At 43.9% G+C, this 25,768-nt stretch overlaps 1 protein-coding gene across 1 annotated transcript in view; it reads left to right on the top strand.

Annotated features, from left to right (window-relative positions):
* Positions 1 to 4,808: 4,808 nt before the first annotated feature.
* The window catches only part of shank2a (SH3 and multiple ankyrin repeat domains 2a), a gene marked incomplete at its 3' end in the record, with an annotated part of 109,005 nt that continues 88,045 nt past the window's right edge, over positions 4,809 to 25,768 (top strand). Inside the window, exons 1-8 of the mRNA XM_079997888.1 lie at positions 4,809 to 5,030; positions 10,424 to 10,627; positions 13,807 to 13,878; positions 16,490 to 16,598; positions 19,845 to 19,996; positions 20,600 to 20,767; positions 22,662 to 22,778; positions 24,442 to 24,519. Coding sequence (XP_079854014.1) covers positions 4,824 to 5,030; positions 10,424 to 10,627; positions 13,807 to 13,878; positions 16,490 to 16,598; positions 19,845 to 19,996; positions 20,600 to 20,767; positions 22,662 to 22,778; positions 24,442 to 24,519 — 1,107 coding nt within the window. The 5' untranslated portion in view covers positions 4,809 to 4,823. The remainder of the gene's footprint in view (positions 5,031 to 10,423; positions 10,628 to 13,806; positions 13,879 to 16,489; positions 16,599 to 19,844; positions 19,997 to 20,599; positions 20,768 to 22,661; positions 22,779 to 24,441; positions 24,520 to 25,768) is intronic.

Below are 25,768 nucleotides of genomic sequence, written 5' to 3'. Positions count from 1 at the left end.
CCTGTGTGTGTGCTTGGAAAAAAACATTGTCACACTTTTGCTACATAGTTCGCGACACAATTATTCAACCAACCAGATGACGCTGCCTGGCGTCTCCATGGTAATTCATCAAAAAAAATGTAACCAATTAAAATCCAAATAATATACTAATGATGTTGACAATTTAAAAAGTTTTCCAAGATTTAAAAAAAAAAGTCCCAATTTAGACAATGTGGCTGGCAAACATATCACATGTGGAGTGATGCCTCCAGGGATAAAACATTCATTTTCAGTTCCAGCGCTGAGTTAATTGAAGGAGCCTCTGGGACGTGAAGACCCCTCTGTGACAAAGCGAAAAATGACTTGTTACAAATGGATGCTTGGTGTGTTGAGAAAGAGGTGGAAAAACAACACAAACGAAAAGATCATCTTTCTTCCTTTCTCACACAATCACATGTTTGGCGCCTCTTGTGCCCAATTTAAGGTGGTAATCTGTCAGATCGTCCGTGTCGGGGGGATCACACCGCATCTCTGAGTTGACTTTTCTCGAAGGTAACAACGGTTCATCAAATTCACCAGGGCTGCCTTCAACTTCACGTCACGGATCTTTGCGTTATTTTCCGGGAAAGGCGGACCCCGCCACCAACAACGAAAACAGCAAATAAAGGAACATTTCTTATGAAGTGCATTTATTTGAGCACGCTGATTAGATGTTGGCTCATCAGACGCAGGTTTTTTTTTTGCTTAGCTTGGCTTTGTTGCTACAAACTATAGACTCCTAATAGAGGTTAGTGGAGGTTAAATACTAGGTGTATACATATGATATCATCTACTGAAAAATGGAGGTGTTTCATGTAAATATCTGTGATAATTATCTGGTTAAGTCGCAGAAATTACTCTTATTTCTTATACTGACTCTTAAATGGGTAGGTGTTGCCCTTTAAGAGGTGAGACCGGCACACACCCACACACACACACACACACACACACGCGCACGCACGCACGCACGCACGCACGCACGCACACACGTCTTTATATTGAATTCACGTCTCTCAGCGCTGATTGATCCACAGTGATTCATGTGGATGCATTGTTTTCGTCTGTATGTGTGTGAATGTGTGAGTGTGTGGCGCCTTCCTCTTCCTACGCCGTTCTCCACCCCCACTGTTCCTCCTCCCCCGAGAAAAAAGGCAAAGTGGTGTGTCAGTGATGGGTTGCCATGGACACAGCATTCTATCAATTACAGGTTAATAGCGATCTAATGGAGACTCATAAGCAACTTCGAATCAAGTCTATTCACACAAGACAATGATGACATGAAAAAAAAAAAAACAACTGGTTCCAACCGGTTGTAAAGAACACCCAAGCGATTACTCAAACACACACACACACACACACACACACACACACACACACACACACACACAGTTTGGGTGTATAATTAGCCACATGCTGATGATGGAAGCGTCAATGAAGACAGGAGAAAGATCCCAGCAGGGTCAATATATTGAAATTATGGAAATTATCCAAACAATCACAGTAGCACAGTAGCAGTCAGTGTCTTAAAGAATGAATCATTTTAAACTAAATACTGTATACTGAGGCTGTGTTTGGATCCTTTATTTATTTATTTTTAAATAAACAAGGTTTACTGTATACAATATACACTTGTTTTTTTTTTTTAATCCCATGTTAACAAAATGAACACTGAAATACGCAGTAATGGATAATTTGATATAACACTACAAATTGTGATTACAGTTTTTGCCGATTGCTTTCACACTGAAAGTGAATGCTGAGACAAAAGCATTAGAACCTTAACTTTGGTGACCATGCCTTAAACAAAGGCACCCAGAGCAGAAAATGTGTTTGGAACTCTGCAAACGCGCTTCTTGCAAAACACTACCCACTTTTTCTTAAGTTAGACACTTGAACAATGAAATCTCTTGAAATCATTGGGAAAATGCTTCTATTCAAAATGCAAACATACCTGGAATTGGCATCACCCACACATCCACATGAAACCACTTATACATTTATACATCACAGCAATCAATCTGAGCCTTGGCACTTCAGATACTGTAGGTAAGATCACCTCTTGTGTGAGAGCTCTGCAAACATGGAGGCAGTGAGACCGAGAGGAAGAGGAGGAGAGAGGAGGAGGAGGAGGAGGAGGAGGACAAGAACAAAGAAGAAGGACCAGGCAACGGATGGAGACATATTTCCGACAGCATTAGGGCCACTTTGGTGCAGCATGTCATAAATCATGGCCTGACCGTGTGGGAGGCTGGGCAGAGAGTCCAGCACAACCTGAGTCTCGACACGGTAGAATCCATAATAAGGACATTTAGACTGGAGAACATGTCTCCAACTTTCTACACTAGACTGTAACATTGTAATAGTTGCACATCATTCTGCATCACAGAATGATGGTATAATGTAGTCCCACAGTATTAGCTCTATGCTCCTCAGTGAACCAAAAAATGGTATAGTGCTGTGAAGTACATGTAATACAGTTTTGATTTTTTTTTTATTACTATTTTTTGTTTTACCATTGCACTGTAATTTTACTATTATTTTTATTTTTGTTTCACTTTACACTTAACATATTGTACTGGTTACAGTACTGTACTGTAATTCTACTTTTCTTTGTGGATTTTGTTGTAAAAACCTGCAATGGCCCAAACAAATAAAAATAGGTTGTACGTATTTTTCTCTGAAGCCTTTATTTTTTTTCATTGAAATTTGAGTGGATTTACTGTGCAATCTTTCACAGAAGCCTGTATGAGAAAATAAAGAAAAAAAGGTATACAAAGCACTAAAGACAGCAGTGTTTTGTGTAAAGTACATCGGTGTGTTGTGCATGTGGGCGTCATTTTTTTGAGGAGGTTAGGTTAGGTTTGGATTGCAGAGTTTCATTTTGACACGGGAGTGAGACGTTTATCTCCAAGTGCTGTGTCTTATTTGGCTTGTGTGTGCGCTGTGACACAATGAGCCACATTTCCGCAACAAGTGTGTAAGCGATCACAAAAAAGAAAGAAAAATAAAAAAGGTTCCCAAAATATCTGCAGACATTTTCATCTCATATTGTTTTCTCAACATTGATAACGGCTGCAAAAATTGCGTACCGCCATACGGATGCCTTCATGGTATACATTTCATCCCGATACGGAGGAAAACGATGGAGGCAGGGATTTGCATTTTGGGTGGTAAGCAGAAATGTGGTTACTACGGTTTCTATAAATAGCAAACTGAGGATTCTGTTTATGGATACGAAAACCCTCTGGAGTCTTGGGTCTTTTTTTTCTTTCTTTTTTTTTTTGCCGTTTTGTTACACAGTACAGTGCATAAAATCCAGATTTTACACATGGCAAGCAATCCATCATCAAATTCACATGATAAAATCCCCACCATCGCCCTACTTACAGACAGAAACGTGATGTTGTTTGATAGTTGTACTTTTTCGCCGTGTGCTATGAGCAAGAAATTATTAACGACAACATCTCAGACCACGCTGTTTGTTATTCCAGCAGCGCTAATGGAGACTCATGAGGGGTTGTCAACCTTAGAGACTGCGGCGTGAAAAACACAACCAAACTCAGACCTGAGTGACCTGGAGCCGGCGCTGGACCGTCCCTGCTCAATTGCTTCTCCGGGCCGAGAGATTGTTCCCATCAAAACAAGCGTCCCTTGTGCCGGAGGTTGATAAATCTCAGCGCCGCGGAGGCTCTCTGTTCATATTCCAGACACTTCGACGGCCAAATGTCATAAAGGGCACGTTGTCTAAATAAATGAACTCTACATCCTCCAGCTCACGTAGAGGTCTTTCAATTAACCCCCTTTTATGTGTTTCTCATGCCCAGTCCTGGACGCCACTTTGTTTAAAAGAACAATTTGGCGCTGGCGGCCCTCCAACCATGTCTTAAATTCAAGGCTCGCAAAGCCAGAAATGCGTCGTCTCCAACTCTTTCGATTGGTCGTGGATTTGCTCGGTCCGGCACAGCAGGGGTGGGGATTATAATGAGGATGGTGCCCCATTCATATCTACAAGTTAAAAATGATTTAATTTGAAGAAACATCGATGATTCCTGTTTGCGTGTCGGATCATTGTCACAGAAACCAAGTTACGACGAGCAATAAATAAAAATGTAAGTAGTAAAATCCAGCTTTGTACAAATGACCCACATATCGCCACGTCCTTAAGGTGATGAAGGTGATCGCTTACACTGAGAGTGCTTTGACGGCGACAGAAAAAAATAAAAACCACAACTCACAGCAGAGTGAGGAGGGGCTGGAGAGGGGGAATAGGGGGGTTGTTTGTCAGGGATAAGAGTGATCACTCTGTCGGGAGGGTTATTTTGTGATAATGCCCGGCTGGCTGCACATCAACACGCTTGTTACGCGGCAACTTACCAAACAAAAGAATCCATTGAGACGGAATATTGAGCTTCCGCCCAGAAAAAAATAATCCACTACAGCGCAACTAACACTGCAACAACATCGTAATCTACTCGCCCTACGAATGAAAAAAACAAATGATTAACATACTGTTATTAGTGTGAAACTGGACGTGTGCACATTCATCTCTTGTTGTCTCTCATTGTAGTTTCTACGCAACATCACAAGATGTCGCCACGAGGCAAAACCAGCCTGAGAGGCCGTCCCCCGTGACAACGATCGTTATTAATAAATAACCGATCGCCCATCGCCGCTATCGAACGATCGGAGTATTTCGCAGAGCCCTGTTCTGACGTTTCATAACCCTCCACCCGCGTTGATGTATTTTGTGTTTTGATCCCATGTGGTGTCCCCCTCGGCAGCTGAATCCGGCCGGCCTGCCGACTATGCCCCGGAGCCCCACCTCCAGCGAGGATGAGATGGCCCAGAGCTTTTCCGACTACTCCGAGGACTCCGCCTCCAACAGCTCCCGCGAGGAGACCATCTACGAGACCATAAGGGCCACCGGGGAGCCGCTGACGCGCCACCGCATGGACGACGTGCGCACGCACTCGCTGGTCGTCCGCGTGGTCATCCCTGACCTGCAGCAGACGGTGAGTGTCGGCGCGGAGTGGAGGGGCGACTCCCACTGAGGGTGATGCGGTGCGGTGAACTCGCGTGCCGATGTAACACACCAAAACCCCCCAAACATTTGACATGATCTCATTGCGATACGAGAGCAGTGGTGCTGGTTCAAAGTGCAGGAGACGGGAGGATTTTTAACTCATCACGGAAGTATTGACTTTTGACCTTTTCCCGAGGGAACACAACCGGAGTGATTCCAAAAATGAATGGATTCTTTCAGTGTCTGTAATTTGCGCTTTGCACATCTGCCTCCGCTGTGTGGGAGCACACATCCCTGATGCGTAACTTATTGTAATTGAATTGATTGAAAAATCGCTCTTCCTCTATTGATCGACAAAGGATTCCTCAACATAATTAAGGGTTCGGGTTAGGGTCGTTAATTTCAAGTCATTGCCTTTAAAATAAGCGGAAGTTATTTGTACATTGTTTCTACATGTAGAATTGAACAAACACGCATATTTTGCCCATGAACAAGAATGCACTGTAGTGTGTGTTTACGGATCTCCAGTCTGTGCTCCACTTGAAATATGTCACTGACACTTTTCACTATTTTACAGAACAAATCTTTTTATTTTTCCATCTCCGTTTTAAATCAGGTCGTGAAAAATACGGTATATGAGTCAGTACTTTAAAATGAAGCAAGGAAGCAAGGAAGGAAGCTTCCACAGTCAGATATATCAATATTTATCCAAAAGGTAATCACTGCAGCTCAATGAATGCCTCGGGCGATCAAATCTCTCTTTCCGACTTTTCAACTGTGTCCAGTGGGTAATGAGAGGAGCACAGTGTGTGAAAATGTGCAGATAGATTAATTAGAGTGCTGTGAATTAATCCAATATTTACCCCGTTTAAAACACAAGCTGATGGATCGTAAAAAAAAATAAAAATACAATTGTTTAACACATTAAGAATAAAAATGATGATTTTGGCATGAGACCATTATCATTCAAAGGAAGGGAAATGTGTGAATGCGTATCCACCTTTATTGTAGAGGAAGAAAAAAAAAGTGTACTTTTGAGCGTGGTCCATTGTGGTCTAGCCGCCATCTCCATTCGGTACAAAGCCTTTCAAGCGCTCTACAACTAAAGCAATCTCCCACTCGTGCGCCTTTGTTGGAAGGCAGCGTGGGCGTTTTTTTTTCCCGCCCAGCTTTGATGTATGGATCTTCTACACCAACGTCGGGTGGCGGGCACCCGGCTCAGTGACTCAGACCAGAGGTGAACCCAAAAGCACGACGCAGGGGAGCGGGTTAAAGTCCGCAAAGCAGGGGGTTGATTCGAACAAGCAGGCCAGGGTCAAACAAACCAGGATATCCGTCACCGAGGGCAAACAAGTCCGGCAAGGAACAGGCAGGGAATCAAAGACTGTGAGGCAGGCGGAGGATCCAAAAAACGGGGGAATCAACAAGGTAATTGGGCGATCACTAGATGGCACGCTGGAGAGCTCAGCCTAAGCAACGGGCGGCTGGCTGGATTCCTCATACCATATAAGCCAACATGTAGATGTCGTGTGGATCTTCCACACGTGAAGACGTGCGTGGGTGTCGTCGGTTGAATATTGATCAGAACGGAATGCGATGCAGGAGGGGAGCGCCTTATTGATCTGTAAAATACAGTATATTCAGTCCAGCACCTGGCTTGAGAGCAGAGCGTCTTTATAATGATTTATAACAGCTTCCATACCAAACAAACCAGAGAGGACTATATACACCGATCAGCCATAACATTAAAACCACGACTAACAACTACTAATATTGTGTAGCTTCCCTTCGTGCCGCCAAAACAGCTCTGACCCGTGGAGGCATGGACTCCACAAGACCTCTGAAGGTGTCCTGTTGTATCTGGCACCAAGACATTAGCAGCAGATCCTTTAAGTCCTGTAAGTTGTGAGGTGGGGCCCCCATGGGTCGGGCTTGTTGTTCCAGCACATCCCACAGATGGTCGATCTGATCGGACCCTAACCCCATGTGCAGCAAGCTGTGATGCACTGTGTGTTCTGACACCTTTCTGTCATAGCCAGCCAGCCGGTGTATATAGTGTATAAACACACCCTGGCTTGTATACACACACACACACACACACACACACACACACACACACACATTGGCATCAACTATATAATATAATAATAATAATAATAATAATGACAATAATAATAATAATAATAATAATACTAATGATAATAATAACAATAATAATAATAACTGTTATTTGTACAGCACAATTCATACAGTAAATGCAACTCAGAGCGCTTCAGAGAGAAAAAAATACAAAGTGCACAAAGTTTAACATTGAAAGAAATGGGATGAAAAGATAATTATATAAAAAAAAGAAAATATTTATTTTAAATCTTTAAAGAAAATTTTAAAATAAAGATTTAAGAAAAATTAAGATAATTAAAACAGGATAAAACAGCATGTTTCATCATAGCATCAAGCAAAATGTTAAAAACAAATAATGTTATAAGTAAATAAGGGTAAAGGAGGTTTAAGGTGATTTTTCATAATCAAAATTGTACGTTGTCAGATACTGTAGAAAACAATGTTTAAATTCGCTTCATGTGCTTGGAGCTTCTTTGATGGAGGTGCAGTACAGTACGTGTCGCTGTGCATGAATCATTCAGCCGGGTTTGCTTTGCAAGTGGAGTGTGTGACCGAATCATGTGATCAGGTGGTGCCACTCCGTGCTGAAGAAGAAATTGCGAGCTTTAGTGCGTACATGTGAGAGAGCTTAGCACACACGTGACGACACACACGCACACACGCACACACACACACACACACCTCTCCGTGATGTCGAGTTTTGCCGCTCTAATTACAAAATTGGGCCATAAGTTCATCTCTGGGTTGACAGTACCGTGTAGAATCAGCCAACACACACACACACACACACACACACACACACACACACACACACACACACACACACGCACACACACACACACACACACACGCACACACACACACACACACGCACACACTTATTGACATGGTGTTAAACTGAGACCGGCCAAATGTGAATGTCAAACTATAGTTCTCAGGCCAGGAAATTCTCCCAATATTCCTGTACTCCTATAAATGATGGGCAGATAACCAGTACCTGCTGCTATGCCAAAGCCTACAACACAGATGTGTATTTGTGGAAACTTTTGTTTTTCGCTTTCTGATCTGATATTCTGATCTGGGAGAGTCTATTTTCCTCTCTTTAAGGAGATCTCCGACTACACTTACGGCCCAGTTTGTTGTGCGGTTGTGTTTATGTTTTTTTTTTTTTTTTTTTATGGGTCCCCTTTTCTGTTGGATTACTGTACCTTCTTCCTTTAAAGAAAACCAAATGGACCAAACAGCTGCTACACTTTCTGAGAATTCATTTAGGATGGTGAGCAGAACTGTGCTTGAGGAAACCCGCCAGTATTTTTTGTGACCATGGTATAAAGATACAGAAAGTGACAAGACTATGTATAAATAAACATGCTGATTATAGTTCTCTACTTTATAAAACCAAACTGGGCGGGTATGTGTGCGTGTGTGTGTGTGGAAGGAGGTAGTCAAATACAAGCATACATATACAAACAAAGGTGATTTTGAACATAACAATGTATTTATATATTATAAAAGTATATTACACACATACACCACTGTTATATTGTTACAATGTCCTTCTGTATAGCAGAAGAACTCCCCAAAAGGTGATGGACACACTGCAAGAGGGATGCAAGGAGTTCAAACAGAAATAAAGGCATGAGGCAGGTGTACGAGGGGGGTCGGATCCATCTCCCCTCCGTGCCAGGTTCCTATCAGCCTCTCACCTCGCGGTCCTTCCTCCCCTGGCGTTCCTCCCGCTCAGACTCCGGCGAAACAGGCACCTGTACACAGAGCATCCGATTCCACACCCCGAGGATGTAGATGAAAGTCGGAGCCGTAGTCCAGGATCGCGCTCACTGCGCTCGGTTCTCGACACAGCGGAGGCCGGCGGGGTTGTTTTCCCGGCGTCCAAAGAGACCGTCACCCTTTGATGCTCAACCCTGGTGTCCCACGGTTCTCTGACAGTCCACTGGGAGCATCGTAGGATCAGACCTGGCTGCAACGCACTGGCTGCAAAGGCCCCACACACCTTAGTGTGAGTTAGACCTTTAGAATATTGTGGTTGTAAATGTAAATGTATTAGTGTGAATGATTGAGGGAGGGAGCGGGGCATTTCGCAAAATAATTGTCGCTCTGTGAATCCTGCACTGGTGCAATCACGGTCGAGATAATCAACATCAAACCCACCATTTGTACTGACATCAGCCCTCATTGTTTCATTGTCCTGAAAGCAAAACAGAAGGGAATTGAACATTTTTTCTTCCTCGTCAAATTTTAACTTATACAAGGGACAAGGAAAGAGCTATAACGGAGGTGTTTGGTAGCTCGCCAAGGCAATAAACCAGTAGAATAAGGAAGGCCATATTGGTCCAAGCGGCGTCGCCGGATGCCAGACGTCTGTGTGTATGTACCGTACCCTCACTCTTTCATCTCCTCGCCCCTCTGCCGTCCTTGCTCCACGCCCGCTCCGGCACGGGGAAGAGGATTAGTCGGAGTGGTTAGTAGAGTTCACAGACGGCTCATCCTCGCAGCCGTTATCGCCGGCGGAGCAGCACATCCAGCTGTACACACACACACACACACACACACACACACACACACACACACACACACACACACACACACACACACACACACACACACACACACACACACACACACGTGTGCACGCGCTCTCTCTCAACGCCACGGCCCAGCGCCCATAATCCTCCGCGATTCAGCCAAGACAACCACAAATCCTGCATTGTGTTTATTCACCACACGGAGGCTAGAATTGGGAGGGGCTGGGTGCGAGCAGGCTCTTGTCAATCACGCTCGGCCCTCAACCTACCGGCTCCAAAATATTAAGAGTACAACAAGAGGCTTTGATTTCCTTATGGCAACCGAGGGAATGTTTGGGGGTGGCAAAATTGATTTTGTAGCTCATTCAGTACCAAGTCGTTCAACATTCCAGCGCCCGTTCACGTGCAATGACTTGTTAGAATGTAGTTTGAGTTCAATCCATCAGTGAGTCTTCCATTACTTAATTACACCAAAAAAATGAAATGATTTGTTATTTACAGATCGCTTAATGTAGAGGTTACCTGTTGTACAGCTATTCAAGACCTTGTCGCAAATCAACAGCATGGACATACAACTGAGGTTCAGTCCCCACTGATGAGGTTTAACGGAGTGGAATCATCTGAAACCTCTTTTCATCTTGCCTTCTACTCATCTGGCCTATTTGCTAATTGAAATGGTCTCCTCTCTCTCCCCCACAAATACAATCTGTGACATCAGAAATGCATGCGGTTCAACCCGGACGCCACAGTGTGGGTTGCCAAGCAACGGATCCTGTGCACCCTGAGCCAAAGCCTCAAGGATGTCCTGAACTACGGCCTCTTCCAGCCAGCCAGCAACGGGCGGGATGGCAAGTTCCTGGACGAGGAACGCATCCTTCGGGAGTACCCTCAGCCACACAGCAAGGGGGTGCCGTCTTTGGAGGTACGACACTCTCACTCTCACGCAAATTTATGACGGGTAACTTCAATGAGCGTCAGAAAGTGATCGAGAAATGGAAGTGAAAGTCGTCTCAGCTTTTGACGGTTGAGTTAAAGTTACTCAAAGTCAGAGGAAAATGTGGTGTGATATGAGCGCAGTCTTTGACAGATCCGCGTCTCGATATTCATTCATTTACTGTGTGTTTCCATAAGTCGGAGCTCCCCCGTCGAGAGGAAGAGGGGTCTTCACTCTGCCCTGTACACACGTTGAATATTGGGTGGCAGAGAGACCGCTTGAGCCTCCTGATTTTGGAGACTTATGCTCACCATAAGGAAGCTATTGGAAATATTTGGGGACATTTTGGGAATTGCACTATTACTATTACTATTATCAGTACTATTGGCCTGAAACATGCTTATTTTCATGCATCAGTGGTCGAGGGTCAGAGGAAGTTTCTTTACCTTCGAGGGCCTGGCCTACAAATGCAACGGGATTTCCTGAGGCTACAATCTCCACGCCTTCTCCAAATGTGCGGAGACAGCCTTTGCGCTATCACGTTGACGCTGGAAAGAGTTTACTTCTATGGAGACAATTTGATCCCTACGTGTGCCCAGGTCCAGGGAAATGGCGGTGACTGCCCCAGCAGCTGGTTGCACAGCTCACCCCTTAAACCGCTTTCCCACCAAAATTAACAGGTTCACGCAGGTTTTTAAAAGCCGCAGCATGGGGTATCCATGCTGCCGGTGCTCACCTGCACCGCGCACCTGCGCACGCCCCGGCTTTGGGCGATGCCTGAGTGACTCGGCGGGGAGCATGGGGTTCTCCGCTGTGCTCCCCACGGTGCAATCCCCACACTCACAACATTTTGACGGTCCCCCATGCGAAAAAAAATTTAATAACTTCTGGTTCTGATTGTGGATTCTAAATCAGACATAAAATTATCGAATGATACACAGATATTCCTGTCTATTTATGCGCCAGTGTACGGAGCTTCAACGCGTGTTGCATCACGTATCTATTGCAGGGTTATTTGACCCGGGACTGAAACCCGAGTGTTACCTTTCCCACTGATGACAAATGCCAGATGTTAGCAGGTTTTTAGTGCAGTGGGAAAGGGGTATGACTGAGCTACTTCTCTGCCTGCCAGGAGGTGTTGAGAGAGGCCCCGAGGCTACTTCAACCAGGCATCATGGTGCCGGTACTATCTGCTTTGCGCCTGCTGGGACTGATGTCTCCTAGTATCCACGTTGTTTTCTCTGCGCATGAAACGTCCACAGAGATTCTTCCAGAGACGGAGGGGCGAATTCACAAAAGGTTGCGCGGCTGTAGCGGCCACTTAACCAGCGCAAATAACAGAAAAAGGGAGCGTCTAATTCACAAAGCACCCGTAAACAGTGAAATACACCGCTAATTGCGCTGCCACGCAAATAGCCTCTCGATGCGCCGGTGCTATTTGCGCATATACAAATGAGGTTTTATTTATAAATTTGGTGCAAAATTGGCCCCTTTCTATACAAATGAGCCTCTTTGCAAAAAGAATCACATATACTGGCACTAATAGCCACACGCAGTTGGAGTGAATTTATTACGGTCTGCAGAGAGCTGGTAGTAACTGCACGGACACCACAAAATAAATAAAAGATAAATACAATTTTAAAAAATTATTAAAAAAAAAAGGTGTCATCGTCTTCTCAGCTGGTGCAATTCAAGCGCATTTATTATTGTTATTATTATTATTATTATTATTATTATTATTGTTATTATTATTATTATTATTATTATTATTATTATTATTGTTATTATTATTATTATTATTATTATTATTAATAAAATTACTGTCACAGTACGGGGCAGCCTGGTTGCTGCTGGTTTTTAAAACCCCCTCCACAAGCAACTTGACACCCTGAATAATTTCCACTATGCACTTTGAGAAGGGGCAGGAGGAGAGAGGGACCAGTTACTCTCAGGACAGCCCCACAGCGGGACTTGTCTGATTGACCATTGGAACCGCTGGAACAAATCCTGATCAGTCTGCTCCACTTTACGACTGCGCCGCTGATTGCTCTGACTTTTCCCCAAACGGTTCAGCCATCTCGGCGCTCCCTCCATCCGCCCAGCTATAAACGGCGACCGCAGTCGCACGGCGCCTCGACCAAATCCCTCCTTCATGCCGACGAACACTGACAATCCTTTCAGGTCACGGAGCATCAGGCACGTGAAGCTTTGCTACGTGTACGCCAGCCCTGGACACGTGCATAGCAGTGTCCTGGAAAATGCCGTTTCCCTTTTATTCACCTTCTATCCAACGGATGTTTCTGGATCATCCTTTTCCCATTCTGTCCTCGGCGTGGCGGAGAGAAAGAGGTGGCTGAGTCCAGTTATAATACTGAACTCACATCACAATGTTGGAACGCTGTGGCTGTACGACTTTGTATTATGTAGTTCTTAACTCACAGTGAGTTTGACGTGCTTACATTAAGATTTAGCTCCCCCTTTGGTGGCTCATGAGGGTTTGGAAACATTATGCGAGCAGGAGAAACACTCTCCCGTTTCCTTTCAGCCCATCAAGATACGCCGTGATCCTGAAACTGCTTGGGTCAGTCCCGCACGGAATATATTTACGGCGGTTGTGCCTTTAAAGATACAGTCTAGGGAAATATAATATAAGTTATGTCATTATAAATTGAGTTATGAAAGCAAGCAGAGCCTTTTAAGAACTGGCCTTGCTGCACGGGTGCTGAACAAGCATCGGGCGGCATCAAAATACCCATCAGAATAAAGGTTATTTTGTCTCTGGTAAAAGGCTTTCCTTTTACATCGTATTATATACTGTATACAGAAATTTCAAACAAGTAGTCCAGAGCTCATTGGGATTTTCAGTGCTCCAGCCTTTTGCAAGCATCAGCGGGGTAACAATTGTACCATTGCACAAAATAGATATTTAAGCGCAACTACTGACTAGCTGCACTTAATAGTTTCACGGTATTGTTAAAAACCGACCGCATACTCTTCTAAAGCAAGAGATGATAAGTTCCAGAAAGACAAATATTATTGCAACACAGCTTTATTTGTTTTGTGACATTTGTTTCAACCAAATGGCCTTTGTTTGAGTCTGTTCATTTAATTTACATAATATTAATCTAGAAAACAATGTGTTTGTATTTGTCGTCATTACTCCACAGTTCCGCTACAAGAGCAGAGTGTACAGGCAACCCCATGTGGATGAGAAACAGATTGCCAAACTTCATACAAAGGTACGTTTTTGATTGTGTGGTAAAATAGAATACACATATATACAGTATATATATACTGTATACATATATATATGTATATATATATATATATATATATATATATATATATATATATATATATATATATATACTGTGTATATATATATATATACAGTATGTACACACGGCCACAACAATAAAACCACCACTAATATTGTGTAGCTCGGTCGCCAAAACAGCTCATCGTGGCATGGACTCCACAAGACCTCTGAAGGTGTCCCGTGGTGTCTGGCACCAAGACGTTAGCTGCAGATCCTTTAAGTCCTGTAAGCTGTGAGGTGGGGCCCCCATGGGTCGGGCTTGTTGTTCCAGCACATCCCACAGATGCTTGATTGGATTGGACCCTAACCCCGGCCATCCACATGATGTAGAAGAAAACGTGATTCATCAGACCAGGCCACCTTCCATTGCTCCATGGTCCAGTTCTGATGCTCCCGTGCACATTGTAGGAGCTTTTGGCGGTGGACAGGGGTCAGCATGGGCACTCTGACCGGTCTGTGGCTACGCAGCCCAATATGCAGCAAGCTGTGATGGTTAACTTCTTCAGCATTTGGTGCTACAGTAGCTATTTTGTGGTATCGGACCCGACGGGGTCAACACTTTTGGAAGGTACTGACCACTGCAAAACCGGGAACACCCCATAAGACCTGCTGTTTTGGAGATGATCTGACCCAGTCAATTTGGCCCTCGTCAAAGTCGCTCAGATCCTTAGACTTTCCACACACACACACACACACACACACACACACACACACACACACACACACACACACACACACACACACACACACACACACACACACACACACACACACACACACACTTCATAAATACTGTAATGGTCAATTTCAGGGGCTCATATCTAAATTATAAAAAGGCTTTCATGTGATTGTTTTTGTATTACACACACACACACACACACACACACACACACATTTTGATGAAGAATGGTCAATTTCAGGAGTTCATATAAACATTATGTATTAATACATAATCTATGTATTAATATTAGCGGTCACGAATCATTTTTGTGGCCGTCGCCGTGTCTGTCTTTGTACCCCTGTAAGTCTCAGTAATGAGTCGTCTCCCTCCCCCTGGCCCTGGGCAGCTTTTTGGGAGCTAACCCTGTTTGCCGTGCGGTCTGGTTCACTGGAGCTGGTGAAAGCGCGCACTGAGGCAGCCAATCAGATGTCAGCCCAGCAACCTGTGTCAGTGGAACACAGAGATGCAGCGGCCGTCACCATCTGATTCACCAGGCCCACACACACACACACACACACACACACACACATGCACAAACACACACAATCTCAAAAATTCATACAATACAATGCAAAACATATTTGAAAAACTTATATATATATATATATATATATATATATACATAAATACTTATATATACTTAATTGTATATTACTTATATATTAATTACATTATTACTCATTAGTACTTCTTCCAACCGCTGTCTTTGGGCAAAAAAAATAATTTGAATCTCTTCCCACACACACATACCCTGCCGAAGAGACGGAACATCACAACCCGAATGAACGGATCTGCAAATCATATAAAGTAAATGACTCGTTTCTCAAAATGACTCGTAGAGCACATGCCCAATGAGCCAAATCCCCCACCACCGAGGAAGAGAGCGCTGGACGAAGTTGCACAAAGTTCAAAGACCACACGATCGCACTGTAGAGCGTAAACGCACACAGATACATGCACACACGTTTATGACCATCGATTCATTTTGAAATGATTCCACTTTGACTTACATTGTGAACCAATACAAAACGACGAGATACCGCATCACGCTCCGTCAACCTCCGTAAAAACAAAACAAACAAAAAAAAAAAAACAATCTTCACCAATGCCCTCGATTTCACCCAAACGGAAAAACTGAATATCCAGCGCGTTGAACTGAAGGAACACGACGCCGCAGCCAAACTGATGTGGATTTGGGAAAGCGTGCGAGCGTGCAGATGTCTTTTCATTTTCTCATTTCCTTTTCTTTGCGATCCAGCTGAGGGGACATTCAGAGCTCGTTACCAAATTAGGTTCTGAGGAGGAAACAAACGGGGCTGGCTGAGGCTTTTTTCGTGTGATGCTTTTTAGGGTGTTTTTTTTCGTTTGTTTGTTTGTTTGCTTTAAACGATCTACATCTCTTTTGATTATTGTTTTTATTGCCGCACATCCTCTTGACTTTTCTCCGCCGTCTCCGCCCTTCTTCCTCTCCTCTATTTCCTCTCCCTCTGGGAGCTGCTCTCTTATCAATTTTTGCCGTGCGGCCTGGAAAGACAGCCACCAGGAACAGAAACCAGAATGTAACACGCACACACACACACACAGACTGAACCGAGGATTTAGTTATATGGTGTTGTCTAAGAGTCTATGAATGCTCTTTGGATACTCTTTCTGCTTCAGGGATGTAGGAATGAGCCTTAACTTGATCACCAATGTTGTTTCCCTCCCCAAAAAATTTTCTCATTGGTACATTTTACTGAATTATAATGGAACGACAGTCACTCTCGTGTGTGTTTTTGTGTGTTTTTTGTGTGTTTTTGTGGTGGCGCAGGCCAACCTGAGGAAGTTCATGGACCTCATCCAGCACCACCAAGTGGACAAGGTGTCCAAGTTGTTGGAGAGAGGCCTCGACCCCAACTACCATGACACAGACACTGGTGGTGAGGCTCTGAACACACACACACACACACACACGCACGCACGCACGCACGCACGCACGCACGCACGCACGCACGCACGCACGCACACACACACACACATACACACACACACACACACACACACACACACACACACACACTCATAAATACACACACACCAGACATTAGGTAATTTCTCTCCAGGGATGAATAAAGTATATCTAGCTATCTATCTATCGATCTATCTATCTATCTATCTATCTATCTATCTATCTATCTATCTATCTATCTATCTATCTATCTATCTATCTATCTATCTATCTATCTATCTATCTATCTATCTATCTATCTATCTATCTATCTATCTGTCTATCTATCTATCTATCTATCTATCTATCTATCTTTCCCTCTATCCATCCATCCATCCATCTCGCTCTCTCTCGCTCTCTCCATCCATCCATCCATCCATCTATCTGAGTTTTAAGACAGTTGTGTCTTCTCACTGATCTTTCCGTTATGGGGTGAGGTCTCTCCAGCCCCAGCTGATGATGCTTCCATGTTGTAAAGTGTAAAACTGTACACTCCCTATAATCGGACACACCCTGCAAAGCGATAGTCAACCAAGACAAAACGCTCCCTCCACCCCTAGACAGCCATTAATGTTATTGGCGTTTAAAAGGTCAATGATGCAACGATAGCCCTTTGTTCCATTTATCATTGTCAGGGAAAGATAACAAAATATACCTATTTGAGAAAGGCTTTGAGTAGATCAATAATTTGGGAGAAATAATGATTGAAAATCAGGGAATGATCCTTCAATGTCTGGGCCTAAATTCATAACCCAAAACTGCAATTGGGGACAGCATTTATTGATATTTATTGAATGCATTTTGCTGGTTGGCTTTTTTCATGATGATTATTATTATTATTATTATTATTATTATTATTAATAATATCACTCCTTTCTGGCATCAACCAAGAGTCACTCTCTCGCCTCCAACTAGTTCAGAACGCAGCTTCTTACCGGTTCCAACAGACGACATCACATCACCCCGATCCTGGCTTCTCTCCCTTGGCTCCCTGTTCGTTTCAGAGTCGATTATAAGATTTTATTGATCACTTTTAAAGCACGTCTGGGTCTGACTCCAAGCTACATAACAGAAATATTGACCCCATATGAGCCAGTGTGCAGCCCTAGATCCTCAGGCGGGCCCCGGGGCCCTTCTGGCTGTTCCAAAGTTTAGAAAGTTTAGTAAAGGTGACCCTGCCTTTTCTGTCGGGGCCCCTCGATTTTGGAACAACCTGCCTGAGGAGAGACGGCTGCCTGAGTCAGTGACTTCTTTTAAATCACTTCTCAGAACCCATTTTTATCACGCTGCTTTTATGTGATGTCGCCCCCTTTCTCATCTTTTTATATTTTCAAAATGTATTTATTTATTTATTTTTTATTTATGTATTTATTTATTTGTTCGTTTTGATTGTCTCTTTATCGGCTTTTTCAATTTATGAATTCATTTAATTCCTCTTTATTTATGTTCCTTTGACTTTTAAATTCATAATTTAAACACTCTGCTTTTATTTAATGTGTCAAAGCACTTTGTAGACTGTGTTTTTAAAGGTGCTACATAAATAAAGCTATTATTATTTATTATTATTATTTTTACTTTACTGTAGCCACTAAACATCGAAAAAATATATATAATTCTAAGTCATTTCTTGTAATGTTCTTTAAAGTGTGTTTCAAACGAAGGAAAGGAAGTTCCCTTACTACGGTCTAATCACATCAAGTCCCCGCGATGTCTTGAGAGCTTCAGTGATACTGAGTGTCTATGGTGTCTATGGGTGTCTATGGTATATATTCAGTATAGATAGAATTGTGCTCTTTATGGCACTTTAATCCACATTTGAAGGGTTCCTCTGGGGGCCCAGGCACTCTTAACGGGCCACGCATTGAGTGAATAGAAATCGCTCCGTAAATTGATCTTGGAATTGAGTATCCCTGGAAAATAAAGGGGGTCACAAGCCATGGAGCGAGGTGGGGGGGGGGGGGGGGGTTTAGAAAATAGGACTCAGTTATAGAGCGATCGATTTTGACTCGCAAAACATGTCGCTCCAGGTGACTCTATGCGGATAAATCCCAAACCAAATTTATTTCTTCTACTACCGCAAATGCAAATGAACCGAACACACACACACACACACACACACACACACGGACACACACACACACACACACACACACACACACACACACACACACACACAAACACATAGAACACCAAAATTAATTTAATTGGAAGGGGTGAGTTATTTTTTTATTGGTTGGGTAATATTTGTTATACTGGCTGTAGTATTATTATTACTGGCTTTACTTTGTGCCGTTCACCAGGAACTGCATTCAAAAAGGCTGTTATCCGCACAAGATGCTTTCTGTGCACATTCTTAAGAAAAAATGAAATGAGAGCTTCTACCTCTGTGCCCCTCCCTCCCTCTCTCTCTCTCTCTTGCTTTATCTCTCTATTTCTCTCTATTATTGAACCTCATATAGAATGTTGTATCTGTTATTCTTCCCGCCGTGACACTTCGGATCGGTCGCATTTTTCAAGATCACTCGCTTTTTTTAGCTCGACATCTCGCAGTTGCGTAGACGTCAACACATTGTTTTTCTCTGCTTCTCGTGTGTGATGAACGAAACTCGAGTGATCCGTCATCCGTCATTCATTTATCTTGCCAATATCTATATCTCATCAATATCTCATGCGCTGGGCCCCTGATCTCCACAAAAAAATGAAAATGTTGTCTGACCTCACTATACTCACGTACAGACAACATAAAGCACAATCCAAGCTTTTCTTTTAATTAAATTACAATATTTTGTTCATGAAGGAAGGGAGTAGCGACCTGACCTTTAGGGGGTTGGTTTGCACTTTTTCATCATCTTAAGAAATTCTGATTGGTGTGTGTTGACGTAGAAAACATGCTTGAAGTGCAAGGAATGCAGTACTACCTCTAATACACACCTAAAATAAACCTCTTGAATCTTGAAAATAAATATTTAAGAAAAAAATGTGCCTCCAGATATTTACACTTGCTGTCAGGTTGAGCCATACTCCTGGCTCTTCACTTGCAGTGCAGAATGCCAGTACGGGTGTACAATACATTTCAAGATATCTCAACTTAAACGTACACCTTAATTTCTCTATTTCAAAAGGAGGAAACCTAAATAAATATAAAGCTTTGACATCTAAGAGTTGTTTGGTTTCCCAGAGACCCCGCTGACGCTGGCGGCTCAGCTGGACAACGTGGCGGAGCTGATCAAGGTGCTGAAGAGCGGAGGAGCTCACCTGGACTTCAGGGCCAAAGACGGGATGACGGCGCTGCACAAGGCGGCCCGGGCCAACAAGCAGTCGACACTCATGGTACGGAGGAAATACGCTGCACGAGCGGGAGCAAAGCTTTATTTCTTTTAAGCAATAATTAAATGGTAGAAGACCGCAGGACTTTGACATTCTTTGACCTAATCTGTATTTTTCAATCAATGGGAGCACGGCGACGGCTGCATATTGGGGCAACGGCGACCACGTGCTGCAGTCTGGCAGTCAGCTCTCAGCTCCCAGCTCCATTCTCTCAATACTGGATCAATTTAAATGAGAGTTTCTGATGCCGATCGCTCAGACCGACTCCCCATGATCGGGAGACAAAAATTATATATTTTGTGGCTATTTGTTCACGCAAAGGCACAAATGTGCCATTCTGTTCTGATCTAATTGCATTACAGACTTAACGTGATCCACAACAACAACAGCAAATGTCACGCCTACATGCATACAAGGCACAAACACAAATAAAACTATGGCCCAAACCTATTTGCAGCAAAGGTCAGATAACATCAGATGAAAAGGAGAAAATTCGATGGCTTTATTTCCACGAGGGTGAAAAACAAAATCAGTTCCTGATTCTCCATGGCCCCAATTGACCTCAGTGTGACTTTAGCCTTTATTCAAGATGCCCTCCCCCCACAGACCCTCCTGGATTTGGGGGCGTCTCCGGACTACAAGGACAGCCGGGGCCTGACTCCGCTCTACCACAGCGGGGTGGTGGGTGGGGAGCCAGGCTGCTGCGAGCTGCTGCTGCACCACCACGCCTCCGTCTGCTGCCAGGACGAGAACGGCTGGCATGAGGTCCACCAGGTACATGTAGACACACACACACGCACGCACGCATGCACACACGCACGCATGCAGAAACACACACAATTACGGCGGGACATACCCACAGTACACCAAAAACAAACTATTGCACCTACACTATACATATACACACATGCAGAGACATAACCCTGCCCCCACCAAACACACACACACACACACACACACACACACACACTGCCTGGTGGCGGGAGACTGTCTTGGCAGCTCAACTAGATAAAGGAGAGGAACCCTCTGCAAGCTGTGTGTGTGTGTGTGTGTGTGTGTGTGTGTGTGTGTGCTGCCTGTCATCCTTATCAGATCGCTGATAACGCTCCCTGTACAATTGTAGAATCTTTCCCTCCCTCCTCCGTTCCATTTAAGTCACAGATTACAATCAGCCGCCAAGCGCGATCATTAATGGCGGCTGATGACAGGTAGATGTCCAGCTTGTGAAATAGTTTCAAAAATTTCATGGAGTTGATGTATAATGTCCCCAAATGACCTTCTTTTAAAGAAGAAGAAACAGTCTTTAATCATCACACGACACTCCACAACACATGCTTGCACACACACACACACGCTTGATGGTGGCCGGTGAAATGGCTCCTCTGCTTTTGACCCATCCTGGCTTGTCCTTCCTCCAGGGGCACAGCCAGGAGCAGTGGGCAGCGTACGTGGACGCGCCCGGGGACCAGGTGATAAGTGTCCATCGCTGGTCAGACGATGATGGGTGCATGTTTTTGGTGGGGGTCCTTACTGACGTGAGGTGGAGGAAACCCCATGTGAACACGCAAACTCCACACAGAAAGGCTCCTGTTTTTTGGAAGATAACCCGCCGGAGCACGGTGCCAACAGCACCCCAGGCGGGAATCGAACCCAGGACCTTCTTGCTGTGAGGCAAGAAGGCATGCCACCTCTTTTTCACACTTTCAAGTCCTTAATGTCAAGGAGCGTCCAATCCATGTCTCGACTGCATATATTGAGAATGGCTCTTGGTATTTGAATTGGGGATATTATCCGATGTCTTATTTTAGCACCGCATTGGACTGATACCAATTGGTCCATCCCTACTCTCATGGTTTGAAATGGTTTCTAAAATCAGACCAGTCAGCGGGTCCAGACAACTCTGGTGGTACTTTCGTCAGACGCTCATTCATTTAGTTTTTTCCATGAAGAAGCTGCCGACTGGACACTTTTGTTACACGCTCCATGAATGAGGTTCATGTCCCCCCGTAACGAGATTATGATGCTGTTGATGAGCCGACTTTTAAGCAGATTTCGCTTAAGCGGCCATGTTTCAAAAACAATCCCCCCCCTGAAACCTTTGACGCCTCATAAAAGTGAAGCTGTTGGTAAAAAGATGCAGGGTGATTATCATCCGAGCCCAAAAAGCTTGTGTTGCCTACACTTTATGTAACACTGTCTCCAGCTGGCTTGTATTTTCGTCTTGCTTTTATTGCAAATGACAGTTCCAGCTGCACATATGGTCTCTCTGTTTCTCTTTTGTTTTTTTTTTCTTTTTACTCAGAAGTGTCTCTCGCATGTTCTCACTGTTCCTCTACGGGCTGTCAGATCTTTTTGGTGTTGGTTGTTAAAACTCAGATGCTCTTTTCTCTGCGCAATCTATTTTGCACTACACTGCCATCTAGTGGTACAGGCCTCTTGCTGCAACTTACTGTTTCCAAACCATTTATTTTGCACCATGCAGCCAAAATATCATATCTTATCTACATGTGAACAGTGAACAGCTCCTATATGCCGTTTTTTGGTGTGTGTGTGTGTGTGTGTGTGTGCGTGCGTGTGTGTGTGTGTGTGTGTGTGTGTGTGTGTGTGTGTGTGTGTGTGTGTGTGTGTGTGCCTGCTTGCGTGTGCATGTGGGTATGACTGCATGCAGACTTGCCGCCATGGCCATGTGCAGCACCTGGAGCATCTGCTGTTCTATGGGGCAGACATGAGCGCCCAGAATGCCTCAGGAAACACTGCACTACACATCTGTGCCCTATACAACCAGGTGAGTGTGTGTGTGTGTGTGTTTGTGCATGTGTGAGTGTGTGCGTGTGTTTCTGAGCTAGTGTTTCTATGGTTTAGTGCATACACTCCGCTGCAGCTGACTTCATGCACTGTATTTCTCTGTGTTCAAGCAGATGTGGATAAGAACCAAGGCAAGAAATCGATTTAGAGATATAAAAGGCCCCAAAAACTATAATGTGTGAATTTAACTGAAAAATAAAAAATATATACATTTCTAGAAAATATTTATTTTATTTATTCAAACTGACTGGTTGGAAGTAATGGTTTTTAATTTGACTTTAAAAAAAAAAGAATATTAAACATGCCACTCACTGACAGCTTGGACATATGAGAATTCATTTTTTCTGTCTAGTATGTGGAGAGAGAAACATTACATTTCCAACAGTAGCTAATTGCAAATTATTAATTAAGATTGTTTCCTCAGCACAAAGTGGTTTTCCAGGGACACAATTAAACCATCACGGAGGTCACAAAGCTGCAGGTTTTCCAAAGTGTGGCAGCATCTAAGGGGCAGGGCTGAAAAATCCCCAAATATTAGAATCCATATTCAAATCCAATTGTGAATGTGTTAATGAAGCCATATTATCTTTTATTAATGCCTTGCTCATTTCGAGCTGGTAGCTAAAATCCTGCGGTAGCCACGATTATGAACATCTCGAGTTTCGATCAGAACTTCATTCTTAGTGTCATTAATGTTAAGTTTGAGTTAAATTACATACAGTACATTTCTAAAAATGAGCAAAGGCTGTTTTTTTGCTAAGATTCTTCCAATTACCAGATGGAATCGTTGCATAAGGAAGAAGACGATGTCAAACGAAAAGAGAAGAAAGGAATCCGGATTGATGTTGATGTTGTTGTTGATGATGATGGAAAAATAATGACTCAGTGGAAATTAAAATGATTGAGATCCCAATGTCAAATTGGGATGTTCAGTAACACGGAACCGAAACACGTGTCAACACTGTTAAGTCTCTAGGTTGTTCTTTTTAAAAGAAAATAGAATAACATGTAGCTGCGTGTTAATAAACATTTTTGCACTGGAAAATACAAACACAGTATGTGTAATCTATGTGTGTGTGTGTGTGTCATAGGCGTAGATTTCGTGGGTGGATGCAGCGGACACGTCCCCCTCAATATTTAGAACATGTGCAAATTGGTGCATAAAAAAATCACCGGAATGCAGCAAATGAAATGTTTGAAGCTCAAAGATTCAAAAATGAAACCTATGCCATTGGTGTGTGTGTGTGTGTGTGTGTGTGTGTGTGTGTGTGTGTGTGTCCTTTTATTTTCAATATTGTATCGTGGCTCCAAACAGCCTTTTTATACTGTTTCCATGCGTTCACATTGCCTGCATGGTTGAGCACTTTGTGGGCGATCAGTAGATTCCAAGCACTCTCCATCCCTCTGTTTTCCCTCTCTCCAACCCTCTCTCTCCCTCGCTCGCTCTCTCTGTTCTATCTTTATCCCTCTCCCTCCCTCTCTCTGAGGCGTACCGGTATATTTACACACTTCCATTTGCGGTAGTTGTAGTAGTCGCCTCGTGCTTTTCTTCCTCTCCTCCGTTTGAAGCGGCCGGGCCTTTTAAGAAAAAAGGGGGAGATAAATGCGCAAAATTGATCAATTTCTGGTCCATTTTACGGCAGGATAACTGTGCCAGAGTGCTGCTGGTCCGCGGAGCCGACAAAGAAGTGAAGAACTACAACAGCCAGAGTCCCTTCCAGGTACAACACCGCACAAGCAACTCAATCACACCGCAGCGCTTTCATCTCAATCCAACACGTAGGAACACGTATTTTTAAGCATGGCTTGATGTTTACTGGTCACAGATGTTGCCGTGATGACAGCGCAAGGGCTTAGTCTCAACTTTGAGTTGAGCTTCTTCTAACTGACTAATCTCTAACTGCTTCTTATAAGCTCTATGTGAAACATTTATTGTGAGTAAATCCAGTAAATATACACGTAAGGTACATGTAATGGAAATGTCATGACCTTATGGTTAGTGTGACATAGTATGTATGTGTCATCTTAACCATGAGTTTAGGGGTGGGATGTGTGTGGGTGTATCAGCCACAACATTAAAACCACCTGCCTGATATTGTGTAGCTCCCTCTTGTGCGCCAAAACTCCACAAGACCTCTGAAGGTGTCCTGTGGTACCTGGCACCAAGACGTTAGCAGCAGATCCTTTAAGTCCTGTAAGTTGTGAGGTGGGGCCTTCATGGATTGGGCTTGTTGTTGCAGCACATCCTACAGATGCTCAATCAGATTGAGATCTGGGGGATTTGGAGGCCAAGTCATCACCATGAACTCTTTGTCTTGTTCCTCAAACCGTTCCTGAACATTTTTTGCAGTGTGGCAGGGAGCATTATCCTGCTGAAAGAGGCCACTGCCGGCAGGGAATACTGTTGTCATGAAGCTGTGTACTTGGTCTGCAACAATGTTTATGTAGGTGGTACTTGTCAAAGTAACATCCACATGAATGCCAGGACCCAAGGTTTCCCAGCAGAACATTGCTCGAGCATCACACAGCCTCTGCCAGCTTGCCTTCTTTCCATAGTGCATCCTGGTGCCATCTCTTCCCCAGGTAAACAACGCACACGCACCCGACCATCCGCATGATGTAGAAGGAAACATGATTCATCAGACCAGGCCACCTTCCATTGCTCCATGGTCCAGTTCTGATGCTCAGGTGCCCATTGTAGACGCTTTCAGCAGTGGACAGGTGTCAGCATGGACACTCTGACCGGTCTGCAGCTACACAGCTACGCAGCAAACTGTGGTGCACCGTGTGTTCTGACACCTTTCTATCATAGCACCATTAACTTTTTCAGCAGTTTGTGCTACAGTAGCTCTTCTGTGGGATCGGACCAGACGGGCTAGACTTCGCTCCCCATCAATGAGCCTTGGGCGTCCATGACCCTGTCGCTGGTTCACTGGTTTCTTCTTCTACTTCTGCTTTCAGCTGCTCCCG

Source organism: Zeus faber (genome assembly GCF_960531495.2).
Source record: "Zeus faber genome assembly, chromosome: 3".
In the NCBI taxonomy this organism is placed as follows: domain Eukaryota; kingdom Metazoa; phylum Chordata; class Actinopteri; order Zeiformes; family Zeidae; genus Zeus; species Zeus faber.
The sequence above is the reverse complement of the archived record's forward strand: the minus strand, read 5'-3'. Positions and strand labels throughout refer to the sequence as shown.